Source organism: Panthera uncia (assembly GCF_023721935.1).
Source record: "Panthera uncia isolate 11264 chromosome A3 unlocalized genomic scaffold, Puncia_PCG_1.0 HiC_scaffold_12, whole genome shotgun sequence".
NCBI lineage: Eukaryota > Metazoa > Chordata > Mammalia > Carnivora > Felidae > Panthera > Panthera uncia.
Window position 1 is genome coordinate 3602068 of NW_026057579.1, and position 25369 is coordinate 3627436.

Sequence of the window (25369 nt, forward strand, 5' to 3'; positions counted from 1 at the left end):
TCACGCTAGGAATCAGTCTCTCACTAATAGGAGTGAGTCATGTTCGACGTCATTAGCTAACCTACAGATTAAGCCTTCCTTTCATTATTCCCACAATCGCCACTCTTCCCCCGGCGTTGTAGTAAGCAAAACTGAACAATTCTGTTTCCCATATATATGCTCTATTTTCCTGCCTTGACACAATTCTCTCCACCTTGGGATGCCCACTTACCCCTAATGAAAGTGAAAGAAAGAATCCCAAGGACTCAGTTTAAAAATTCTAGTAAACATTTTGGATAACAGATCAAAAAGGGAACGGAAAAAGAATACACCTAAACTGGCGCGTGCGCAGAACCGCGAATGAGCAGGAGACAGCGGGCTTGCGCGGGGACGGGGCGGCGCATGCGCGGGGCGACCTGTGGCCAGTGCGCCGCACTGGGTCCCTTTTCCTCACGCGGTGGCTGTTACTTTATAGCTGCCGGGTCCTTGTGAGGGTGATGGATTTTGAGAATCTTTTCTCCAAGCCCCCCAACCCGGCCCTGGGTAAAAATCCGACCACGGACTCTGATGAAAGGTGATTCCTCATCTTTTTCTACTTTGGTCGCAGGGGCTCAGCTGTGTTCCGCCTTTTGGTTCCATTCGGAGGCCGCTGGGGCTGCGCGTGGGCCACGCCGCGGGGTCGCGCGGGGAGTGCGTGAGCGAGCGCGTGGGGTTGGCCTGGCACACGCGAGGGTCGGACGTGGAGAGGTCGTTCCGGAGCCGCGGGGACGGACGCGGGAGGTGGGGATCCGTTCGTAAGCCGCCACGGCTCTGGCCGGGACCCTGCTTGAGGTTGAGGGGACCGGCGGGGTCCAGGCGGCGACCGAGGGGGGTCGAGGGAGGCCCCAGGATGCTCCCCTTTCCTTGCGCTCCTGACCCTGTGAACCAGGTTAGAAACCCAGTGGGTTCCCAAAGTACTACTACTTCCACCGGACCATCAGCTCCTAGGGGACAGATTGTCATTTCTCACTGACACATGCTAACCGCTTTTTTTTTTTTTTTCTTGTAGAAAAAACCGAAACCCTAAGTTCATTAAGCAGTGAAGGGTGAATAGTTTGCCTTTAGTGCATTGATTTGCCTCAAAAGACCCTGAAGACCATAATAAATCAGCAAACACCTTTGAGATGTAACATCTCCTTTAGGTTGAGAAAGTCGGGGGCACTGCTGGCCAGACGGTGCTAGTTTATTGATCTCATTCTTAGAGACGTGTATAGTGTAGTTTCTTTACACGCAGATACTAATTTACTTTTTTTTTTTTTTTACTGAGTTTGAAATGCAAAAACCAACTTCTAAGCTTTTAATGTATTTTTTCCAATTTCCCTAAGCTGAAACTGTGACACACAGTCCTTTGTTCCTTTATTTCTCTCGTTGTCAATATATCTCTTATTCTGGTTGATTTTACCTTCTGATATCACTCAAATCTGTTCTCGTCTCTCTCAAATACCTTAATTAAAACTATTACCTTAATTCAGGCTACCATCAAGAGTTTTATTTAGTGCTTTACATGAAATACGTCATTTGATCTTAACCTTGAAGAAAAGAACTATCCTTGTTTTTGCAGATGAGAAAATTGCAGAGAAAGGATAAATAACTTGTCAAGATTGCACAGTGTAAGTGGCAAAACTAGGATTAAGTTACCCAGTCTTACTTCAGGAGCCATGATTTGATTTCATTGCTGCGTTTCTAAGGCAAAGTGACTAAAATAAGATCTATAAATATTGAAAAGAGACAAAGACACTAATTAATTGCAGATGGGTGATCATCTACAAAGGAAAACAAGAGGAACCAGTTAGTAGACTATTGAAATACGTAAGAGAATTCGGCAAGGTGAATCATCACAAAAACAATAGCTGCATGTAAGAAAACAATAGGGTCTGTCGGTTTGAAGATGTGTTGGACAAAAGATTCTATTCACAAGAGCTTTACTGAACTACATACTACACTTGATATTAGCCAAAAGGCGGAGAAGCGATTTTACTGAACTACATAAAAGACACTTCTGGATTTCTGCCAAAGTATTAGGTGGAGAATGGTATTGAAGTATGGAGAGCATCTGTGAACTGTTCCTTGTTCATACATATCCTTTGCCTGTTTTTGTTGGTCTTTCTCTTTAAAATTTTAGGATCTCTGGTCTGCAGACAGTTTACTTCCAATTTGTTGTCTTTTGACTTTGCTTATGGCTTTATTTTCATTGCATAAAGGTTTTTGTGTTTGCTTTAAGTAAGGTCAAATGAATTAATCTTTAATGGTTTCTGGGTTTTTTGCTAGTAATTTTATGATGGGATTACTCGTGTATTGAGCACCTGCCACGTGTGAGACATCCTAGGCCCTGGGGCTATAGCAATAAATAAACGAGATAAAAATCTCCATATTCATGAGATTTATATGCTTGGTTCACAGTACATAAATAGATAGTGTTTTAGGTGATGATAAATGCCTGGGAGAAAACGAAAATGATAGGAAGTGAGGATGGGATGGTCGGGAGAATGTAGATGTTTTAAAGAAGATAGTTAAAGCCTCAGTGATATCGATAAGTAATATTTGAGTAGGGACTTGGAGGTGAGGAAGATTGATTTCTAGCAGAGAGAACATAAAAGCGCGTATAACAGTCCTGAAGTGGAGTGAACATGGTGTGATTGGGTCATTGGAGCAGAGGGGCCAGGAGTAGCAGGAGTTGAAGAGAAGTAATACTCTAGAGGTACGCATGATAGGGTCAGGGAGGCAGATCATGTAGGGACTTGTAGATGCCATAAGAATGACTTTGCCTTTTACCCTGAATGAGATGAAAGGCTATTGGAAGGTTTTCAACAGGGTGACATTTTAGCAGAGTCATTCTGGTTGTGTTGAGAGTAGACTGTAACAAGTCAAGAGAAGCTTGGATCATAGTATTTAGTAGCAAGAAGTGGCCAAATATGGGTATATTTTGAAGATAAACTGGATTTTCTCACAGATTGGATGGGGATAGGAGAGAGGAGTCTATGTTGACTTCAAGGTTTTTGGTCGGTATCATTAGAAGGGTAGATAGAGTTGGTGTTGAAAATAGCAAGAGGAGTAGATCAAGAGTTCAGTTTTGGCTCTATTAAAAATATGTCAGGTAGCAATCCAGGGGGATATGTTGAATAGGTACTTGGCTCTACCTGCCTGGGCTCCAGTCTCAACTCTTCCAGTTAACTAGGTCTGTGGGAAGTTTTATAAGCTTTCTGTAATTCAGTTTTCTCGTCTGTGAAATGGTCTGTGTGTCTTAAGGTTGTTGTGATGTGGGTAATATGCATGGAATAGCTTCTGGCAGAGGGAAAACATAATGCCAAGTGTTAGCTGCTGCTGTTGTTAATGCTATTGTAGTCATTACTGTCGTTATTGCTTTGCCTCAGGGGAGGTTGCCTCCTACTCCATGAAATATTTCATTACTGTAACTGGAGCAATGAAGGCTCACAGTATGTGGCTTATTGGCTCTTGTAATAATGGCTTCTGTAGAAGGCTCAAACTTGGTGTCTTATCTGAAGAAATTTTGAGGCTCTAACTGGGGATAGATCAGTGGTAAACTGTTGAATTGGATTAAGTTGTGAAGCCTGAGCTCCTCCTAAGTTTGAAAGAAGCTCAGAGCCACTCTTCACATTCTTGCGCATTCCATTTGTAACACGTTTTTTTGAGAATGTACACATTGCCTAGTCCTTACCTTTACCTGGCATGTAACTCCTATCTTAAGCTTTTATTCAGTAGTCACTACTTGTCCAGACACAATTACTTTCAGTCTCTTGTATTTATAGTATAAGCCATTATTTAGCTTTACCCATAAATTTCATTGGCATCTTTGTTCACCAGCTTCTTATATTTCCCATCTTCATCTTTCATTTTTAGCTTTGCCAGAATATTCTCAAGTAATTGTCTCAGATGACGTCTCTGCATGTTCAGCTTCTCAGTCCTTGCGAGTCTGGAAACAACTTCTTTTTTATCTTCCCACTTGCTTATAAGTTAGGCTCTCTCCTGACCTTGAAGGACACCCTGCATTTTACCTGAAATACTTTTCTCCCTTACATTCCTCCTTGTTTGCTAACTTTTTAAAAAGTTTACGTGTTTATTTATTTTAAGTAATCTCTACACCCAATGTGGGGCTCAAACTCATGACCCTAAGATCAAGAGTTGCATGCTCTTACAGCTGAGTCAGCCTGGCACCCCTGTTAGCTAATTCTTATATACCTTTGAGGCTTAGAAAACCCTTGGCTCCCAAATGTAAGTTAAGTGTTCTTCATATATGTACCAATGCTTATCAGACTATATTGAAATTGCTTTATTTTTTTTCTCCAAGAATATAGGAAGTTCTCACAAGGCAGGGACAAAGTCTTTTTCATTGTTGTGTTCCAGGATTTAAGGCCTACAGCCTGGTATATGGTGGATACTCAGTATTTGTTGAATGAATGGAATGATGGATGAATGAATGGGTGGTTTCTATAGCTGCTAATACTAGAACATGAAGGTTATGCATTAAATTTCAGGTTTGTACTTTACTTACAAACACATGTTGACATTTACTGCTTCTGTAATTTTGTTCTTGGAGTATTTGGAGTAGAATTTGAATTTGGAATTCCTTTGAGGGCAAGTAGAAGATAAGCCAAAGCAGTGAATTTTAATGGTGTGGTATGAACCATTTCCAGGTTGAAAAACCCTTCTTGTATTATTTGATATTTTTGCTACAGAATCGATGATGAAATAGATGATACAGAAGTTGAAGAAACACAAGAAGAGAAAATAAAATGGGAAGTAAAACTGGAGTGTGAGCAAATACCCAAAAAAGTAAGATTAAGTTGGCATATCAAAAAACCAGACAGGAGTGGGTGTGAGAAATTTATCAGGGGTCCTATTTGTCTCAGTATAGTCAGCATTTGAGATCTAGTTGCTTATATCAAGGAAACCTTGGTTACACGGTCAAAAAACATATTAAAAAACTTTAGTCATTTAACGTGAACTGTTTTAGTGTATTGCTTTTATTTTGGTTGTCTCTATTTCTGAAATGGGTTGTAGTCTATTTCAAAACCTTTTCAAATTAGGTCACAATTTTTAAGGGTTTTGATTTGCTGACTCAACTAACCTTAGTGATTTACAGCTAACTCAACTAACCTTAATGATTTACAGCTAACTCAACTAACCTTAGTAATTTACAGCTTAAAGCTTAGATGAATTTGCTAGGACTGCCCTAAACAAAGTACCACAAAGTGGGTGACTTAAATAACAGAAGGTTATTGTCTTGTGTCTCTGGAGGCTGGAAATCTGAGATCAAGGTGCTGGCAAGGTTGGTTCCTTCTGAGGGCTGTGAGGGGGGAGTCTGTTTCATGCCCCTCACATAGTTTCTGGTGGTTTGTTGCCAGTCTTTGGTGTTCCTTGGCATGGCTTCCAGAAGCATCACCTTGATCTTTACCTTCATATTTGAATTGTGTTCTCCCTGTGTGCATATTTCTGTATCTAAAATCCTTTTATTTATTTTTCTATTTTTAATGTTTATTTTTGAGAGAGAGAGAGAGACAGAGCACGAGCGGGAGAGGAGCAGAGAGAGAGGGAGACACAGAATCCGAAACAGGCTCCAGGCTCTGTCAGCACAGAGCCCGACGCAGGGCTCGAACTCACAAACCACGAGATCATGACCTGAGCCGAAGCCAGACGCTCAACTGCTCAACTGACTGAGCCACCCAGGCACCCCAAAATTAATCCTTTTATAAGGACACCAGTCATATTGGATTAGAACCTACCCTAGGAACCTCATCTTAACCAATTACACATGTAATGGCCCTATTTCCAAATAAGCCCACATTCTAAGGTTAGGACTTCATCAAGAGAATGTTGAGGGGGCGGACACAGTCAACCCATAACAGCTAGTATCTATGCCTCTCTTGCCTCTTTCTCTCTTTTTGAAATTTTTTTTTCTAAATTTTTTTAATGTTTTTTTGTGAGAGAGAGACTGAGAGAGAGCAGGGGAGGGGCAAAGAGAGCAGGAGACACAGAAGCTGAGGCAGGCTCCAGGCTCTGAGCTGTCCACACAGAGTCCCATGAGGGGCTCAAACTCAACTGAAATCATGACCTGAGCTGAAGTCAGACATTTAACCGACTGAGCCACCCAGGCGCCCGTGAAATTTTTTTTTAATTGTGAATTTTAACACATTACCAAGAGATGGGTTTGAGTGGGGAGTGAGACTCACAAGACACAAATAGGCTTTAATGTGATACTTTGCAGGCTCTGCATTGCCGGTGCGGAGCTGGATGTGGGCCTGGAGCCCACGAACCACAAGATCATGACGTGAACCAAAATCAAAAGTTGGGCGCTTAGCGGACTGAGCCACCCAGGCATCATTTAATGTGCTACTTTTATACTTGGCTTTATAAAAGGATACAGACAGATAATGCAGCAGGTACATCATCTTCAGCTTCTCAGCTACCCAAGTATATAACTTCTTTTGCCCTTTGGGGCATGTGTGGCTGCTGTGGACAAGAACCAAGGTCTTGACACTAAGAAACTGTAGCCTGGATTTCCCCCCAATTTTTAATACTCTTTTAGTCATACAGACCCCAGTTCTTCATACCCACTTAAGGTTCCCTAATCCATGTATAATCCTATACATGAATTAGGCAGATAGAACATTCTACAGTTAATCTTTTTTTTTCAAAAAAAAATTTTTTTTTAACGTTTATTTATTTTTGAGACAGAGAGAGACAGAGCATGAACGGGGGAGGGTCAGAGAGAGAGGGAGACACAGAATCTGAAACAGGCTCCAGGCTCTGAGCAGTCAGCACAGAGCCCGACGCGGGGCTCGAACTCACATACCGCGAGATCATGACCTGAGCCGAAGTCGGACGCTCAACCGACTGAGCCACCCAGGCGCCCCTCTACAGTTAATCTTAAGTAGATTCCAAGAAACAGTACTGTGAGAAGATGGACACCTGCATTATTCCTATGTAGGCTTGCTACAGCCCGACTCTTTACTCACAAGTGCATGAAACATAAATGTACAATATCACAGCTGATTAAAAATAGAACACCCCAGCCAACAATTTGCAAGTCTAGAAAGAACATTACGCGCAAAATCTCTGATGCCTCCTTTCTCAGTCATAACCCCTTGTTTCCTCCTAGAGGTAACTAGAGACCTAACTTGCATGCTAATAATCACTTCCTTGCTCTTCTTTACAGGTTTAGTTTTACTGCTGATGCTGTCATCCTTAAAGAACACAGTTTTTTCTTGCCTGTTTTTACATTTTATAGAAATAAGATAGTGATTGTATTTTTTTCTTTTAAAGATGATTTTTAAGTTTATTTATTTAAAGAGAGAGAAAGATGGGGCGCCTGGGTGGCGCAGTCGGTTGAGCGTCCGACTTCAGCCAGGTCACGATCTCGCGGTCCGTGAGTTCGGGCCCCGCGTCGGGCTCTGGGCTGATGGCTCGGAGCCTGGAGCCTGTTTCCGATTCTGTGTCTCCCTCTCTCTCTGCCCCTCCCCCGTTCATGCTCTGTCTCTCTCTGTCCCAAAAATAAATAAAAAACGTTGGAAAAAAAAAAAAAAAGAGAGAGAGAGAAAGAGAGAGTGTGTGTGTGTGTGCATGTGGGAGGAGGGGGAGGGACAGAGGGAGAGAGAGAATCCCAAGCAGGTTCCGTGCTGTCAGTGTGGATCCCGGCATGGTGTTCAAACTCAGGAACTGTGAGATCATGGCCTGAGCCAAAATCAAGAGTCAGATGCCTAATGACTGAGCCACTCAGGCACCCCTTATGTGTTCTTTTCTGTCTTCTTTGTCTCAACATTATATTTACAAGATTCATAGATGTTGTGGTGTATACTTGTTTATTTTCTTAGCTGCATGGTATTCCATTATTGAATATACTAGATTTCATTGTTGGTAGAGGTTATAGGTTATAGGAGATTATAGGCAGTGCTGCTACATTCTTTAACTTGGGTCCTGTTGCACGTGTGTTCTGTATTTACCTAGGAGTAGAACTTCTGGGTCTTAGAGTATAAGCATCTATACCTTTACCTTAATGCCAAACTGTATTCCAAAGTGGTTTTACCAATTTTTATTCCCAGAGGTATATATGAAAGACTGTATTTCTGCTACTCCACATGTGATATTATTATCCGTCTTATTTTTTATCACCTGGTGAAGTTTCTCATTGTAATTTAGTTTATATATTTTTTTATTAAAAAATTTTTTTTTAACATTTATTTATTATTGAGAGACAGACAGGGCATGAGCAGGGGAGGGGCAGAGAGAGGAGGAGACACAGACTCTGAAGCAGGCTCCAGGCTCTGAGCTGTCAGCGCAGAGCCCGACACGGGGCTCGAATTCACAAACTGTGAGATCATGACCTGAGCCGAAGTCGGACGCTCAACCAACTGAGCCACCCACGCACCCCATTTATATTTTCTTAATTGCTATTGGGATTGAGCACCATTTTGTGTTTGTCCATTTGGATTTCCTCTTTTTTTTTTTTTTTTTTTTTTGGTGCTTGTTCAGGTCTTTTTGTCTTAGTATTACTGGTTTGTCTGTGATTTTTTTTTTTCCCTTGATTTGTAGTTCTTTATTTTGGATTATAAGGGTTCCCTCCTGCCCTTCATTGAGTATTATCTGTTGCAGATATCTGCTTATTTTGTGGCTTTACAGGATGGCATTTTTGATTAAAAGTTTATATTTTAATGTATTCAGACTTATTCTTCTTTATAGTTAGTGTTCTATGTGTTTTATCTAAATATCCTGAGATAATAAAAATATTTTTCTGTAGTGTCTTCTAAAAGATTTATTGTTTTGCTTTTCACAAAGGCTTATAGTCACCATAACTAATTTTTGTATCTGTATACTGTGAGGTAGAGGTAATAAATTTTTTTTACCTTTTTTTTTTTTTCCCCTGTTATCATACCCAGTTGTTCCAGCACCATTCACTGAAGGAAAAGAATGGTCTTTTCCTCCACTGGTCTGCAATGTCACCATTTTCAAAAATCAAATGTTTGTGTTTGAGTGGGTTTGTTTCTTGACTCTATTCTCTTCTGCTGGTTTATCTGTTTAGCCCTCCCCTAAGAGCTCACCATGTTAGTTACTGCAGCTTTATAGTGAGTTTAGATGTCAGATAAGCAAGTCCTCTCACCTTATTCTTCTTCTTTAAGTGTCTTGGCTTTTTCTTAGCCCTATATAAATTTTAAAATTAGTGTTTCCGTGGAAAATTCTGGTGGAATTTTCATTGGGAATACATTTAATCTGTAGATCATTTTGGAAAGAATTGACATCTTTAGAATATTGAATTGTCTAATATTTAGGTCCTCTATAATTTCTCTCAACAGTATATGATACTTTTCTTTGTAGGTATCTTACATACCTTCTGTTAGGTTTATTGCTAGATGTTTGATGAGGCTATTATAAATTACGTCTTTTTTAAGCATCCATTTTCTAACTCTTGGTTTCTCATAATTTATTCAAGAGTTCTTTCTTGTTCTTTGTTTTGATGTTATAGCTTTCTAGCATTTTTTAAATAGATAATGTCTTGAATGTCTCTTTTGCAACTATTTATGGTCTCTTTTGCAACTATTCAACTCTGCTGTTGCTCAGCTCTGCTATTGTAGTGTGAAAGCATCTAGTATAATATGTAAATGAATGAGTGTGGCTGTGTTCCATTAAACTTTATTTATGGGTGTTGAAATTTGAATTTTATATAATTTTCATTGTCATGAGATATTATTTTGATTTTTTTCTTCAAACGTTTAAAAATTCTAAAGACCATTTTTAGCTTGCTGTTACAGAAATAAGTGGCAAGATGGATTTGGCCCGGGAACATAGTTTAATGACACCTGCTCTAGATTTCTGTCATGTGTTTTGTGCCTTCATTGTCCCTTGATTTAAGATAGGCCTGGAGTTGATGGACGGCCTAAACTGGTGTGTTGCCGGGTCTGTGTCTCTGTAGGCCTTTTGTCCAGATGGGAAGCTTGACTGGACATTCTCTGTACATGAGTGGGCTGTGTGGATAAGTGGGTTTCCTGCAGCCTGCTTTGTGCTATGCATCCCTTTCAGCGGTCTGGTGAAGCCCATGGGTCCCTTCTCAGAATAATGTTTTTAAGTGAATAAAATAGAATATGTTGGATTACAAAGGAAATTTATTTTATTGAAATATAGTAATCAAAATAAAATGGGAAAAGAGTAATATGTTCTTTATTAATGTACTAAATAATAAGGTCCAACAGGTCTAATTATTGTAGCTTTGATATAGTGATGAACATAAAAGATATTTTGAGATTTGCAACAACTATAAGGTGATATATGAAAGTAACTATGATTCTATTAGTGACAGTTGCTGGTACTGCTGATACTACTGCTGTTTGTTGGCCTGTGTTTCACAACAGGAAGATGCTAAATGTCAACTTAAGGGTTGATGATGCAAATAATGTGTGATTTTTATTGCCATTCAAGTTCATTGAATTCTGTCCATAGACCCCAGTGGGCGGATCTCTTCTGGATAGTGGGGTAGAACTCCTGTTGTAGGTTGAGTGGATGGAGTATATTTCTGGTGGGGGTTGCTCTCAAATGCCAGAATGTGGAGGACTTCATCCTGGGGTCTTAGTACCCAGGTAACAAGACTTGGCTTTTATCAGACATTTTATTCAATTTCTTTATTCTCTTTTTTGCCCAGGGTAAATTTTTGTTTGTATGTGTTCTGGTGAGGAGTAGGGTAGAGAGAATTTGTTAACAATAGCTTTGTCTGTTTTTATGTAGAATTTTAATTCATCCTCATTTACAGCCCCGTTTCTCACACACCAACGTAAGCCCAGCCTCCCAGTTATCATTTGCTTTTTGTTTTTCAAATGTTTGCCAATAATTTGTTAAACTTTTCTCAATTACTGATGAATGTACTTCATTTCCCCCCCACCCCCACTAATATGGAACTGTTTTTACATTTCTATACTTTTATTTCTGTGGACTTTCAGGAGGCCACACTAGTTCAATAAATCATCCTAAATTAAAAATCTTTTGCTTAAAAAAATTTTTATTTAGACTCCTTCACTGAAGGGAAAAAAGTTATATAGTGTATTTATATGCTTTCTAAATTACATAGAGAACAACAAATATCAAAGCAAGGAGTTTATAGCTAGCTGCATGAAGAAAAGTATTAAAGCAATCATTTGTATTTTGTGTATATCATTGCTCTCTAAGAGTAATCATATCCATTAGGAGTGCTCATCTCTAATGTATAAAAAACAACATGATGATCTTCCTGGTTTTATTCATGTTGCCAAGTCGTCTCATCTTTTCATTTAATACAAATGAATCAGACATATTATTACCTGTTAAAAGGGGTCTGCTTTGGTACATATTTTGTGTGTGAGGGAGCACTTAATTATTCATTTGGATCATTGTGATATTTTGATTCAGTTACGTTGAATAGAATTTCCTGTGTGTTTGACTAAGCTTCGCGAAGCTGTTGCATAATTGGATGATTCTCCCTGTGCCCATTAAATAAAATTAAAGGCGAAAACCAAGGTAAACATAATTATCACAGAAATTGGCCAACTTTTTATAAAGGACCAGCTAGTGCATCATTTTGACTTTGTGAGCCATATTGTCTCTGTCACAACTAAGCCACAGGTAGCAGAGAAGTGAATGAATGGGTGTGATTGTGTTCCAGCAAAACGTTATTTCCAAAAACAAGAGGCCAGGCTGATACCTGCCAACCCCTGACTAGAAGAAGATACATTTACAAGTTCATTCTATGGCTTTAGTTTTAAAAGGTGCTCTTTCTTGAAAACTTGGAGACCAGGAACTTGGTGGCCTGATGATTGTTGGATTGGTGGTAGTCTTGTCTGGTGTAATGAAGATGAGGTGTACATTAAGGCCACTGTCAGGTTAGGAAACTTTCTCCACTTGTTTGGATTCTTCAGGCAGGGAGCAAAGTCCTTTTGTAAGCCTACGATAAATCCTCTGGTGGTACGACTCCTAGCTTTGAAGTTAACCATCAAAGGTAAACCATTAAATTGGGCCACTTAGTATATTTTATAATAGTCTTCTGGTTTGTTTGAGTCTGCTGCCTTGATCAGTTATAAGAAAGTAGGTAAGAGACCAGGCCCCAAAGCATGCTCTGGAGCAGGATCATTGGCCAATTTAATGGTAGACATGTCATCTCTTCTTGATATCAAAACAGGAGCCCTTTGACACTTGGACTTTTTAAAATAAACCTTAATTAAAATGTATCATATATACTAACTATAATTATACAACTTGATCCACCTGGGTTATCGAGTATAAATACCTATATAACCAATACTAGGGAATTCTGGTACTTTAATTCAGAGTACTTTAAGTTGTCTGCTGTGATCATCTCAGGCTGACCCAGGGTCAGTTGCCTTACCTGGCTTGCTCTTCCAGTGTGGGTGCCAGTGTTTGCATCTGTCGCCTTGGGGCAGCTGCAACAACAGTGTTAGAAAACTATTTCTGAAAGTAAAATTAACTTGATTATAGAGAACGGGGCAGTTCTTTCTTCCTTGTTTTCAGTGCTGCCACCTTTTCTGCCACCAATGCTGTGAGTTACAGGAAAAATAATGGACTTCGCTAGCTGTGATATATCTTAGTGTAGTATAGATTTTCACTTGGGCCATTACAGTTTACTTGTTCTTTTATGAAATGATGAGTTATTGAATTAAACCATTTAAAGTATGCAAAGGGATGCAAAGGGAGAAATAAAATGTGAATTGTAATACTATAATTCAATCAAATAAAATTATATCAAATAATTAAGATTTGGGGGTTTCGTCTTTAATTCAGTAGAGTACATCTAGTGTACAAATTCAGAATCTTGTGTTAAGTTTTCTTCAAGGACAATATGTTGTGTTTTTTGTTTATGTTTTTTTTTAATTCTGGAAAATTTTAAGTATGTAAGAGTGGAAAGAAAAGTATATGAACCCCCGTATACCCATCACCCAACTTCAACAATGATCAGTTCATGGCTGGTCTTTATTTCTTCTTTATAACCAGATTGCATTGAATTATGCTAGGTTTTTAAAATTGAAAATTTAATTTTTACTTAGTTTAGGCACTTGGGGAACTCTACAGCATCACCGAAGAAATTGCTACATAGAAAATCAAGAAGTAAGGACTATGATGTATATAGTGATAATGATACCTGCAGTCAGGAATCAGAAGATACTTTTGCTAAAGAGCTTCAGCAGTATATACAAGCTAAAGAAATGGCAAATGCTGCTCAATCCTTACCATTTCCTGAAGAATTGAAGAAAGAGGGAGTGAAGGACACCCAGAAAGGTAAGGGTGAGACTGTTTTGTCATTTTGTGTTTATCTAGAGAAGCATCACAGTTGTCCATATACAGATTGGGGTTTGGGGAGGGGGGGAGTTTTCTCTTGCGTTTTATTTCATAGGAAGATCTGCTTTCCATGGATCTTATTTATTTATTTATTTATTTATTTTTGTTTATTTACTTTGCGAGGGGGAGGGACAGAGAGAGGAGAGAGAATGCCAAGCATGCTCTGTGCTGTGAGCACAGAGCCTGACTTGGGGCTCGATCTCATGAACTGTGAGATCATGACCTGAACCAAAATCAAGAGTTAAATGCTTAACTGACTGAGCTACCCTGGTGCCCCTCCATGGAGCTATACACCAGATGTGAGCTTGCATGGCCGGAGACCCCCCCTGAGACCTGGCCATTTGGTGTACAAATGCTTAGTTTATAGGAGGAAAGTACAGCAGGGTTATCAAAGGCCATGACTGCTTTGAAAGGGAGAATGCTAAATCCTTTGCCTCTGCATATATGAAGGACAAGATGTGCCTGTTTGTATTGCTGTGTTCTAGGGAGGGATTGATTTCATATCTGTTATAGTGGTATGCCAGACTAAACTCAGAAATAATATTCTTTTAGATTAATCAGATAAAGTTTAGTCATAGATATGAGGACAAATGACCATGGTAAACAAAATTAGTCCTCTTATTTTACTGCTTTTTTTCTCTTGAAATGTTTTTTTGTTTAAAATCGGTCTATAGATAAATTTAATCTATATAAAATGTTTTCTTTTTCTTTTTTTTAATCTGTTTTTATTTTTATTTTAAATTAAACACTCTGCCCAGTGTGGGGCTCAAACTCACATCCCCAAGATCTAGAGTTGCATCCTTTACCAACTAAGCCAGCCAGGCACTCATATATAAAATGTTTTCAGTGAAAACTCTGACAGTAGTGTAAGAGGTCATTTTAAACATTTGAAGGTTTTGCTTTTATAGTGCTATGGCAGTTCCTAATTAGCTCCATTATACTCTGAACACTTCAAAAGGATCTGGCTGGTGGCAAGCAAGATTGATTTCATTAATTATCTTGCTTTTCTTTCTTCCTGACTATACCTTATCTATTAAAAAAAATTTTTTTTAAGTTTGTTTATTTATTTTGAGAGAGACAGAGGCAGCATGAGTAGGGGAGAGGCAGAGAGAGAGGGAAAGAGAGAGAGAGAATCCCAAGCAGGCTCCGCACCATCAGCACACAGCCTGATGTGAGGCTTGAACTCATGAAACTGCCAGATCATGATCTGAGCTGAAACTGATAGTTGGACACTTAACCGACTGAGCCACCCAGGCCTCCCTACCTTATCTATTTTCATAAGGAATGAATTGGGGATCCAGAATATATTAATTCTCCTTTTGGTCTCTTAATCCCAGAGCTTCCAGAAAGGTCAGCATCGTACCACTTTTCACTCAGTGAGCAGTGGAGAACTCCTCCTGGATTATTATAGAATGTACTTTTTTTTTTTAGGTGTTTATTTTATTAATTTTTAAGAGCAAGAGAGAGCACGCAAGCGAGCAGGGGAGGAGGAGAGAGAGAGAGACAGAGGATCTGAAGCAGGCTCTGAGCTGCCAAAGCACAACCCAATGTGAGTCTTGAACTCATGAATCATGAGATCATAATCCATGCTAAAGTCAGATGCTCAACTGACTGAGCCACCCAAGCGCCCCAGAATGCACTTAAGAGTAAACTGCCGGGGTGCCTGGGTAGTTCAGTCAGTTAAGTATCTGACTTTGCGTCAGGTCATGATCTCCTGGTTGATGAGTTTGAGCCCCACGTTGGGCTCTGTGCTGACAGCTCAGAGCCTGGAGTCTGCTTTGGATTCTGTGACTCCCTCTCTCTCTGCCCCTCCCCCACTCACACTCTGTCTCTCTCTCTCCCTCTCAAAAAGAAACAAACGTTAAAAAAATTTTAAAGTAAACTGCCATTGTACTTTTATGTCATCATAAATTAAAATTAAGCATTTTAAGATTTAATTTAATGTTTAAGATTTAAACAGAATTAACTTTTTTGTTTTTAGTTGTTAAACAAAAAAATAAAAACCTTAAAGCTGTACAGAAAAATGGTAAACAGAAGAAAATGAAGCGAAAATGGCCTGGCGCCGGACACAAAGGATCCAACGCTTCACTGAGGAACAGTGGCTCACAGGAACAGGTACAAGAGTATGGGCACATAGGAGAACGCCTACATGCTGCAGGATATTCATCTTGCACCTACCTCAGTGGCAAGCCATAAAACGAGGGTTCTCTGACGGTGAAAAATCTCCTCTCACCATCAGTTGGCTCTCCACATTCTTCCTTGTCACTATTGCAGCTCCTTCCCTCTCCCTCATGAGCTGCCAGCACCTGTGTTAAGCCTTAACGTTGAACCTGTTTACCTGAATACGTGCACACAAGTCCCTTGATTTTGCAGTGTTGTACTGTCAGAGACTGGAAAAGCAGGAGGAGCAGGGAGAAGGTAAAGTAGCCCAGAGAACACTTCAAAGGTCACAGAGTCTTACAGAGTTGCTATGATTGCGGTTCCTGGTCTATCAGTATTTGTCTCCCCTCTGGAAATTAAAAATGAATATTTCTGAGCATTGGCTTACAAAACACCCCCTATCCGCTTGGTGTTTTGATTTTGCTTTGTAGAAGTTCCTCTTCCTTGGTCTGCAGATGTAATCAGGGTAGAATAGTAAGTGACTCCTCTGGACTCTGCTTTTCTGAGGTGTTTTAAACAAACTTTTTTGTTAGGCTGGGTCCAGAAGACAAGAGTCAGGGGTGGTAAAATATTAGAAATACCAAATATTATGGATTGAAACATATTTATATATGTTTCCATATTTTACAAATGAGGACTCTGAAGCCCTGGGGGTTCAGGTATCTGCTCAGTCACACAGGGCCAGGCCACAGCCTGTATCTCCTGACCCTGTTGGTATTCCCTTCATTTGGTTTACATGGACTCAAATGATTATTCAGCTAAAGTTGACAGCCCTTCTACATGAGTAGCAAATTGTAAACCTGTGTTAGAATTTAATAACATAGTCAAATAAAACCAAAGATTTAAACTGGCACATATTGGACACATAATTTTGATGGTGTTAAGTAGAAATTTAACGTCATTACAAAGCAGATCACGTAAATGTAGTCAGGTCTCTTCTTTGCACATATTTAATTCCTAAACATGTTCAGAAGTTTGGGATGAAGACATTGTATGTAAATTGTACCACAGGTTAACGTGCTAAAATGGTTTAGGTTTCTAAAGAGCTAAAATGTATTATGAGATTCCCCTTTTGTTTTTATATAAAGGTCACCTTTTGTTTTTATATCTCTGTTGCCATCTTTGAGGTTATATTTGTTTACTAGATAAAGCTGGTTATTATTCTCCGCTCTCACCCAGTGAGCATCTCATTGAACTTAAAGAGTATACCGCTTTCGGTTTACCTTACAGTCTCCAGTTTGGTCTCCGTCGTTCTCAAGAGCCTTATTCCCGGATTTCATTTTTTATCACAAGTAGCAGCATTTTCATTTTAAAAAATTGCTTATTCAATTTTTAAAAATAAGGGCAAAGTATAGTAAAATAATTCAAATTGACCAAACACGTTCAGTGCTGGAATTCTGTTGTAATTGGCAGAACATTTATTTTTCAACTGATGTGCAAAAGTCCAAATCTTACACATGTAGGCCAGTTTAGAAGAGTCACTTTTTAATGTTTTAAAGGTGGTCAAAATAATTTTGTGCAGTGGAATAAAATATTTAAATTTATATTTCTCACATTTACTTCTTTGTTTTTGTTTTCAAAGGATGGTAAACCGAAAGAGAAGCAGCAGCATGTGAGAATGAGTCAGGGATTCATCAACCAACATACAGTGGAACGCAAGGGGAAACAAGTTTGTAAATATTTTCTTGAAAGGAAATGTATTAAGGTATAAAAAACTGCGTAAGCAAAAATATACTAAAATGTAAGGTATAGCAAAAATGTACAAAAGCCAACTCCTGTCTCCATTGGATACTCTAAAAGCATACCTGTACATTTTATAACTCTTTCCTTCTGGAAAAGGTTCAGTTAGAAAGCTTTACTGAAGTATTATTTTATGTTTAAAAAAGATACTTTTTAGGGGCACCTGGGTGTCTCAGTCAGTTAAACTGCTGACTCTTGATCTCAGCTCAGCTCATGATCTCACAGTTCGTGGGATTGAGCCCTGGTGGCAGGCTCTGTGCTGGCACTGTGGAGCCTGATTGGGATTCTCTCTCTCCCTCTCTCTCTGCCCCTCCCCTGCTCATGTTCAGGCTCTCTCTATCAAATAAATAAGCATTTTTTTAAAAAAATACTTTGTGTTAAAAAGGTTTAGGATGTAACAAGATTTTAAGCAGATACATGTGGAGTGGTTATACAATAGCTCGTTAAGAATTAGACTGTAGGGCTTCTCAGATTTTTTTCTGGAACCATTTGCTTATTTTAAGATTAGTAGGAACTGCATGACTTAACTGAGAAATAATGGCTTGTCCTTGTTCTTTCCTTTTGCCCAGGGAGACCAGTGTAAATTTGATCATGATGCAGAGATAGAGAAGAAAAAGGAAATGTGCAAGTTTTATGTACAAGGATATTGTACCAGAGGTGAAAATTGTCTGTATTTGCATAATATCCTTTATCACAAGATATAATTTTACTTTTTATAAATATTTACATGAACATTTTAAGTATGTATAATTTTGAATAAAACCCGTGTTTTAGCTATGGCAAAATTATGTTACCCAAGCCCAAATCCATATCAAAGTGGTTAAATTGTGTGATTTTTTTTTTCCCCAAGAAAGAAAAGATGGATTCTCTAATAATTCTCTCAAATGAAGATCCTTCACTTGGATAGCATAGCAGCAGGTTCATGAGACCTATTCAACCCACAGAAAGACTCAGAATTTCTGCTGTGACATTAACTAATTATATCTATGTTCATAGAGATATAGCTATGTATGTGTATATACATATATACAACTACTTTGTTGTTATTAATGATTTTCTATTTAAGTAATCTGTACCCCCAGCGTGGGACTTGAATTTACAACCCTGAGATTAAGAGTAATATGATCTACCAACTAAGCCAGCTAGGCACCCTCATATGAGTTACTTTGTTTAAAAAAAAAAAAAAAAAAAAAAAAAAAGGCGTCATTTGGGAGTACTTGTTTTCTGTATAGTCTGTACTGAATTGTCCTTTAATTTGGAGAATAACCTTAACTCTTTAATGCAAATGGTACAGACAGGTTGTAAAAACATAGAACATAAAAATTTTATGGTAATAGCACCTTTGGGTACCACAAAAGTTGTTTTCCTTCAGTCATGCAGTATAGGGAATCTCAAACTCTAACTTGAGAGTTTTTTTTCTAGAAAACAATGTTGAAGTTGTTTAAGTTCATTCTATTTTAAATAAACCTAATATATAAAGGATCCAGATTTGTAAAACCTATCATCGTCATTGGCTTTATTGCCTCTACCCCAAAAGAATGCCTTAAAAATAATCACATTTCTGGGGTGCTTGGGTGGCTCAGTTGGTTAAGCATCCAACTTCAGCTCAGATCATGATCTCATGGTTTGAGCCCCACATTGGGGTTCTCTGCTGAGCCCACTTCAGATCCTCTGTCCCCTTCTCTCACTGCCCCTCCCCTGCTCATGCTCTCTCTCTTTCTTTCTCAAAATAAATAAATAAACTTAAAAAAATTATAAAAAAATAATAATCACATTTCTTAAAGTATTTAAAACACACAAACTTTCCTTACGTCATTGAAACAGACCTATAATTTATTATAAAAATGAATATGAAGGGAAAGTTTCATGTGATAGCCAATAAACTTGATTTATTATAATTATCCTAAAATTAGATGTTTCATATAGTTCAATTCATAATTTATCATATTTTAAATAGAGAATTTAGTGTTTCTACTAGGAGGAAAGGCCTTTATACAGGGAACATAAAGTTAATAAATTATAAATTATTTTAGTTGGATTAAAATTGTTCTCTTCCTTAACACTTGGGTTACATGAATATCCTTGCAAGTTTTACCATACAGGAACAAAATGTTATCAGGGTGACTATTGCAAGTTTTCACATGCTCCACTGACTCCTGAAACACAAGAATTGTTGGCCAAAGTAAGTAGAATTTTAATTTTTGTTTTTCTTTTTTAAAGAATATGTTTGAACTAAGGGCAAGAATTTGGAAACATACTATTCTTTAAGGAGAATGCCTCATAGGTTACCATTTGGGATATGTTAGGATTGACAATCTTAGAATTTAATTCTGTTTAGAAAATTATTCATTTGTATATATATTTTTTGTAGCTTAAAGGAAAATATATACTTATTGCTGGTAAGAACGTTATACTTATGCAAGCAATAAGTATAAATTGGAATGTTCTTAAAACTTTCAAAGTAGTTAGTAACCTTAGTAGCCAAGCTAACCAAAGGAAAACAAAGCAAATAGGAGAACTAGTACTCCTGTTATACTCTTAGAAGGAAAGCTAAGAATCATTGTGTGATGAATGTTTTAAAGTTATGTCATAGCATCCTTAAATAGTTATTTCAAAGTTTTCTTCAAATGTTCTTCCAGTCAGTGAGGAAAGATAATTGAAAAAATAGTAATTTATATTCTTTCATCTCCCATATGTTAGTTAGAGTCTGTGCCTTTAAAATTAAATTGAAATTTAAGCGAAAATGAAAGATTCTTCTAGAACCAAGCCATATCATCTTGTGGCAGAAGTTCTCTTGAGTGTGTGCAAATATGAGAAAGTCAAAGGTGCTTATTTATGGATATTTTTATGTTGTAAAATATGAAGGCTTACCCTGGAATTAAAAGTCATACCAAGGGGCACCTGGGTGGCTCAGTCAATTAAGTATCCGACTCTTGATTTTGGCTCAGGACATGATCTCACAGTTTCTGAGTTCGAGCCCCATGTCAGGATTGGTGCTGATGGCTCAGAGTCTGCTTGGGATTCTGTCTCTCCCTCTCTCTCTGCCCTGCTCACATGTGCGCGTTCTCTCTCCCTCTCAAAATAAATAAACTTAAAAAAAAAAAAAGTCATACCAAGTATTTTGTTATTAGTATGAAACATATATGGAAAAAAGAGATGTAAAAGTTATGTTTCAGTTGTTCTTACGGTATTATAATTACTAGGATAAATAGTATTGGAATCATTAGAAAATTAGAAGACCATTATGATGTACCTGAATTTGATATTGATGCATAAAAATGTGTGGTTTTTTTTCATATTAGGTTTTGGATACTGAGAAGAAGTCATCATGAAAATAAAGGTATGAAAAAGGTAAAATTAGAATTTAGCACATTTCCTTTTATTTCTCTGAAACACCTCTAGAAATTGGCATGGAAACATAGGGCTTTTCCATTTTCTAAAATAGAAATCTTTTTCTTTCTCCTCCCCTGCTAAAAAATTATAAAATATCTGATACATATACATAGATATATATCTCCCGTCTCCTTGGACCTGCTTCCCTCTGTTTGTCACTATCTTTTGTATTTTTATTCTCCTCTTGTTTCTATGTAGATTCGCCAATGTATGCGATTCACTAAATACTGTATTTAGTTTTGCTTGTGTTTGGATTTTATTTAAACAGTTTGGATTTTTTTTTAAATGCTTATTTATTTTGAGAGAGAGTGAACGAGCGAGCATTGGGGGAGGGGCAAAGAGAGGGGAGAGAGAATCCCAAGCAGGCTCAGCACAGAGCCCAATGGGGCTCAATCTCATGAACTGTGAGATCATGACCTGAGCCGAAATCAAGTCAGATGCTTAACCTGCTGAGCCACCCAGGATCCCCACCAGTTTGGATTTTTTTTTAAACAAGTATTCTGTGTATTTATTGGTGACTTGGTATTTTCACTCAACATTATGTTTCTAAGATTCGTTCATGTAGACCCACAAAGCTCTTATTCATTAATTTATACTTTTACATAGCATTTCATTCTGTAAATATGTTAACATTTACTTAAACATTCTACTAATGATGGACATTTAGGTTATTTTCAATATTTTAAATATAAAGTATTGCTAATAATGTGTAATTGATATATCTAATAACATACATGTCTTTTGACGTAAATGTGTGTAAGTTATCTTGGTTATAAACCAAGGAGTAGAATTGTATCTTAAAATTTTAAAACAATACTAATCTTTTCGAAAGTAGTTAGAATGGTTTGTATTCCCGTCAACTGTGTAAAATAAATCCTTTTACTCTATACTTGCCAATACTTTGTATTGTCAAGTCTTTAATTTTTTTTTCTACCAGTTTATTGGGCATAAAAGTGATGTCACATAGCTTTATTTTCATAAAGCTCAGCGTCTTTTCTTATGCTTGCTAGCTTTTGAGTTTCATCTTTGGTGAAATGTCTGTTAGTGTTTTTTGCTTACATTTCTATTGGGCTGGACTGTCCTTAAATTGATTTTACATATTCCTGATATAATCCTTTGTGAGGTATGTGTGGCAGGTCTCCCCATTTTGTAAACTGTCTTTTCACTTTTTCTGAGGTGCCTCTGGGAGCAGAATTGCTTATTTTGGCAATCTGTTTAAGTTTTGGGGTTTTGCTTTTTACATTTATTTTTTACTCCTTTGAAAAAAGTACCTGGTAATAGTTGCTAATTTAATGGTGTTAACAACCACAAACTTCTCAGCATGTAAAAATAAACATTTCTTTTTTCTGTGCATCTGCAGATTGGCTGGGAATAGCCTGATCTGGGCTGGCCTTGGCTAGGTTGGCTCTGCTTCTTAAAGCAGGTTGACCAGGATGGTTCTGGCCCACGTTTGTCTCAGTCTCCTCCTGGCATCAGTGGGCTAGCTGGGATGTGTTCTTCTCACAGCATTGGCAGAAGCTCAAGGCTGTTTGTATCATCACATTTACACACAACCCATTGGCCAAAGTAAGATACATAGCCAAGTCCAAAGTCGGAAAGTAGGGAAGTACACTCTTGTAGTTTCCATGTAGGAGGAGCCGCTAAATTACATGAAAAAGAGAGTGGCTGTGGCTAGTGGGAGATGAGAAGAATTAAAACTAACTGATTTCTTTTTTAACACCTTATTTTCCCTCTCTTTCTTTATATGGATAAGCATTCTCTCCATACCATTCAACTGAAAACACTGCCCTTTCCCCACTGATCTGTAATGCCTGGTCCCTCTGGTATAGATAAGTTTCCTTCAGACAAAGATCTATTTCTGGGGTATCTGTTCTGCTTCATTTGTTTTTTTTCTTTAATACTCTGTCTTAATTACTGTAGTTTTACTGGATTTTATATACTTTGATAGTTTTTCTAATGCTGTTCTCCATGAATGGCTTGGCTATTTTGGGCCCTTTTACTTACTTTGATATAGTTTTCACTTGTTTTTAGTGTAAAATTTAATACTTTTTGGTAAATTTAAAAGTTGTGTGACATCACCAAATCCAGTTTTAGAATGTTTTTGACATCCCCCAAAAGATCCCTTAGACCCATTTTAAGTCATTCCCCAGTCCCATATCCAGTTGTAGGTAACCACTGATCTTACTATTTCTAGATTTGCCTTTTCTGGGCATCTCGTATAAACTTTAATATGTGGTCTTTTGCTTCTAATTCTTTTCACATTGTATGATGTTTTTGAGATTCATTCATGCCTTAGCATAGATCACTTTTTGTTTTAAAGAAACTTTATTATTTTTTTAAAGATTTATATATTTTTTATTTTTAGAGAGAGAGAGTGTGTATGTGAGTGGGGGAGAGGGGCAGAGAGAGTGAGAGAGAGAGAATCCCAAGCAGGCTCCATGCAGGGCTTGTTCTCACGACTCTGGGATCATGACCTGAGGCAAAATCAAGAAAGAGTTGGATGCTCAACCAACTGAGCCACTCAGGCACCCCGATCTCACGTGTGTGTGTGTGTGTGTGTGTGTGTGTGTGTGTGTACATATAAAATTGCCCCCATTATTCCATTGTATGTTTTGGAGATTCTGGGTCTTACAGTAAATGTATTTTTAACTTTTTAAGAACTGCCACATTGTTTTCCAAAGTGGCTGCATCATTTTGCATCCCAGATAGCAATGTAAGAAGATTCTAGTCTCTTCACATGCTCACCCACATTTGTTACTGTCAGTTGTTTTGATTGTGGCTGTTCTAGTGAGGTGGTATCTCATTATGGTTGTAATTTGCATTTTTCTAATGATTACTGGTGTTAAGCATCTTTTCATGTGCCATTGGTCAATTCAGATCTTTACCCATTCTTTAATCGGATCATTTTCATACTGTTGAGTTGTAAGAGTTCTTATATATTGGATACAAGTCCTTTATCACATATATAATTTGGAAATATTTTGTCCCAATATGTGACTTTGTCTTTTTGTCCCAGTTTGTGCTTATATTTTTAAAATAGTGTCTATTAAAGCATGAACATTTTAATTTTGATGCCCTAAGTGTATTTTTTTTTTTATGGATCATGGTTTTGAGGTTCTATCTAAAAATTCTAACGCAAGATCACAAGATTCACCTATGTTTTCTTCTAAAAATTTTTATAGTTTTAGCTCTTTCATTTATGTCTATAATTCATTTTGAATTCTTGAGAAAAGTGTGGTCTAAGGATCTAAATTTTTCTTTTTGCATATAGATATCCCATTGTCCCAGCCGCATTTCAAAAAAAAAGACTGCCCTTTCCCCAGTGAGTTGCCTTGGCATCTTTGTCAGAAATCAATTGACTATAAATGTAAAAATTTCTTTCTGGACTTTCAGTTGTGTTCTGTTGTTGTATATGTGTATCTTTATATGTTATATGTTAGGCTCTATATGTTTATCTGTTGCTCTGTATGTTTACCCTTATATGTTATCACACTGTCTTGTGATAGTGTCTTGTGATTCTATAGCTTTATACTATGTGTTAAAATAAGGAAATAGAAGCTGTCTGGTTTTGTTCACCTTTTCAAGGATTGTTTTGGCTAATTTAGTGTCTTGTGCTTTTCCTTATAAATTTCAAGATCAGCTTGTAAATTTCTGCAAAAAACCTGTGTTGGAATTTTGACAAACATTACGTTGATCTGTGGAAAATTACAGTGTTAATTGAATCTTCTGGTCTGTGAATATGGAATGTATCTCAATTTAGATCCTTAATTTCTCTCAGTTTTGTACTTTTCAGTGTACAAGTGTGTTGTTTACACTTTTGTTAAATTTATTTACATGTATTTTTCCTTTGATGGTGTTGATGAGAGGAATTAAACTTCATTTTTGGGTCATACATTCATGGTAAAGAGAAATAGAATTAATTTTTGTATTTTTTTAAGTTTATTTATTTTTGAGAGAGAAAGCATGAGTAGAGGAGGGGCAGAGAGAGGGAGGGAGGGAGGGAGAATCCCAATCAGGCTCCATACTGTCAGCACAGAGCCTGATGTAGGGCTCAAACCCACAAACTGTGAGATCATGACCTGAGCCAAAGTTGGACACCTAGCCAACTGAGCCACTTGGGAGCCCCTAATTTTTGTATTTTGATCCTGTTTGCTGAGACTTAGCTGAACTCATTTATTAGCTGTAGAGTGTGTGTGTGTTTGTGTGTGTGTGTGTGGGTGTGTTCCTTAGGAATTTCAACATATTATATGAGAATAAAGACAGTTTTACTTCTTGCTTTCTGATCTGGTTGCCTTTTATTTCTTTTTCTTGACTGATCTCACTGACTAAAACGTCCTGTGCAATGTTAAATAGAAGGGACAGCAGATAGCATTGCCTTTTTCCTGATATTAGGCAATAAGCATTCAGTCCTTCACCATCATATATGATTTTAGTTGTAGGTTTTTCAGAGATACTCTTCATTGGTTTGAGGAAGTTCCTTTCTATTCCTGTTTTATAGAGAGCTTTTATCACGGATGGGTGTTGGATTTCATCAAGTGTGTGTCCCCCCCCGCCCTTTTTAAGTTTTTATTTATTTATTTATTTTAAGAGAAAGAGAGCCCGTGTGTGTGAGTGGGGAAGGGGCAGAGAGAGAGTGGGAGAGACAGAATCCTAAGTCTTCGCGCTGTCAGCACAGAGCCTGAAATGGGCCTCTATTTCAACCACTGTGAGATCATGACCTGTGCCACAATCA

General features: G+C 37.8%; 1 protein-coding gene across 7 annotated transcripts in view; it reads left to right on the plus strand.

Moving 5' to 3' along the window:
• Positions 1-371: 371 nt before the first annotated feature.
• Positions 372-25369, plus strand: part of ZC3H8 (zinc finger CCCH-type containing 8) — a 34269-nt gene continuing 9271 nt past the window's right edge. For 3 of the 7 annotated variants that reach the window (XM_049652154.1, XM_049652155.1, XM_049652152.1), the window contains exons 1-8: positions 372-553; positions 4713-4809; positions 13053-13284; positions 15326-15459; positions 17087-17209; positions 17814-17925; positions 19317-19426; positions 20547-20584. In XM_049652154.1, the coding sequence (XP_049508111.1) occupies positions 477-553; positions 4713-4809; positions 13053-13284; positions 15326-15459; positions 17087-17209; positions 17814-17925; positions 19317-19426; positions 20547-20576 (915 nt within the window). In that variant the 5' untranslated portion in view covers positions 372-476 and the 3' untranslated portion in view covers positions 20577-20584. Of the gene's footprint in view, positions 554-4712; positions 4810-13052; positions 13285-15325; positions 15460-17086; positions 17210-17813; positions 17926-19316; positions 19427-20546; positions 20596-25369 lie in introns of all 7 variants that reach the window. The other 4 variants (XM_049652151.1, XM_049652150.1, XM_049652156.1 and 1 more) reach the window with 3 other exon arrangements.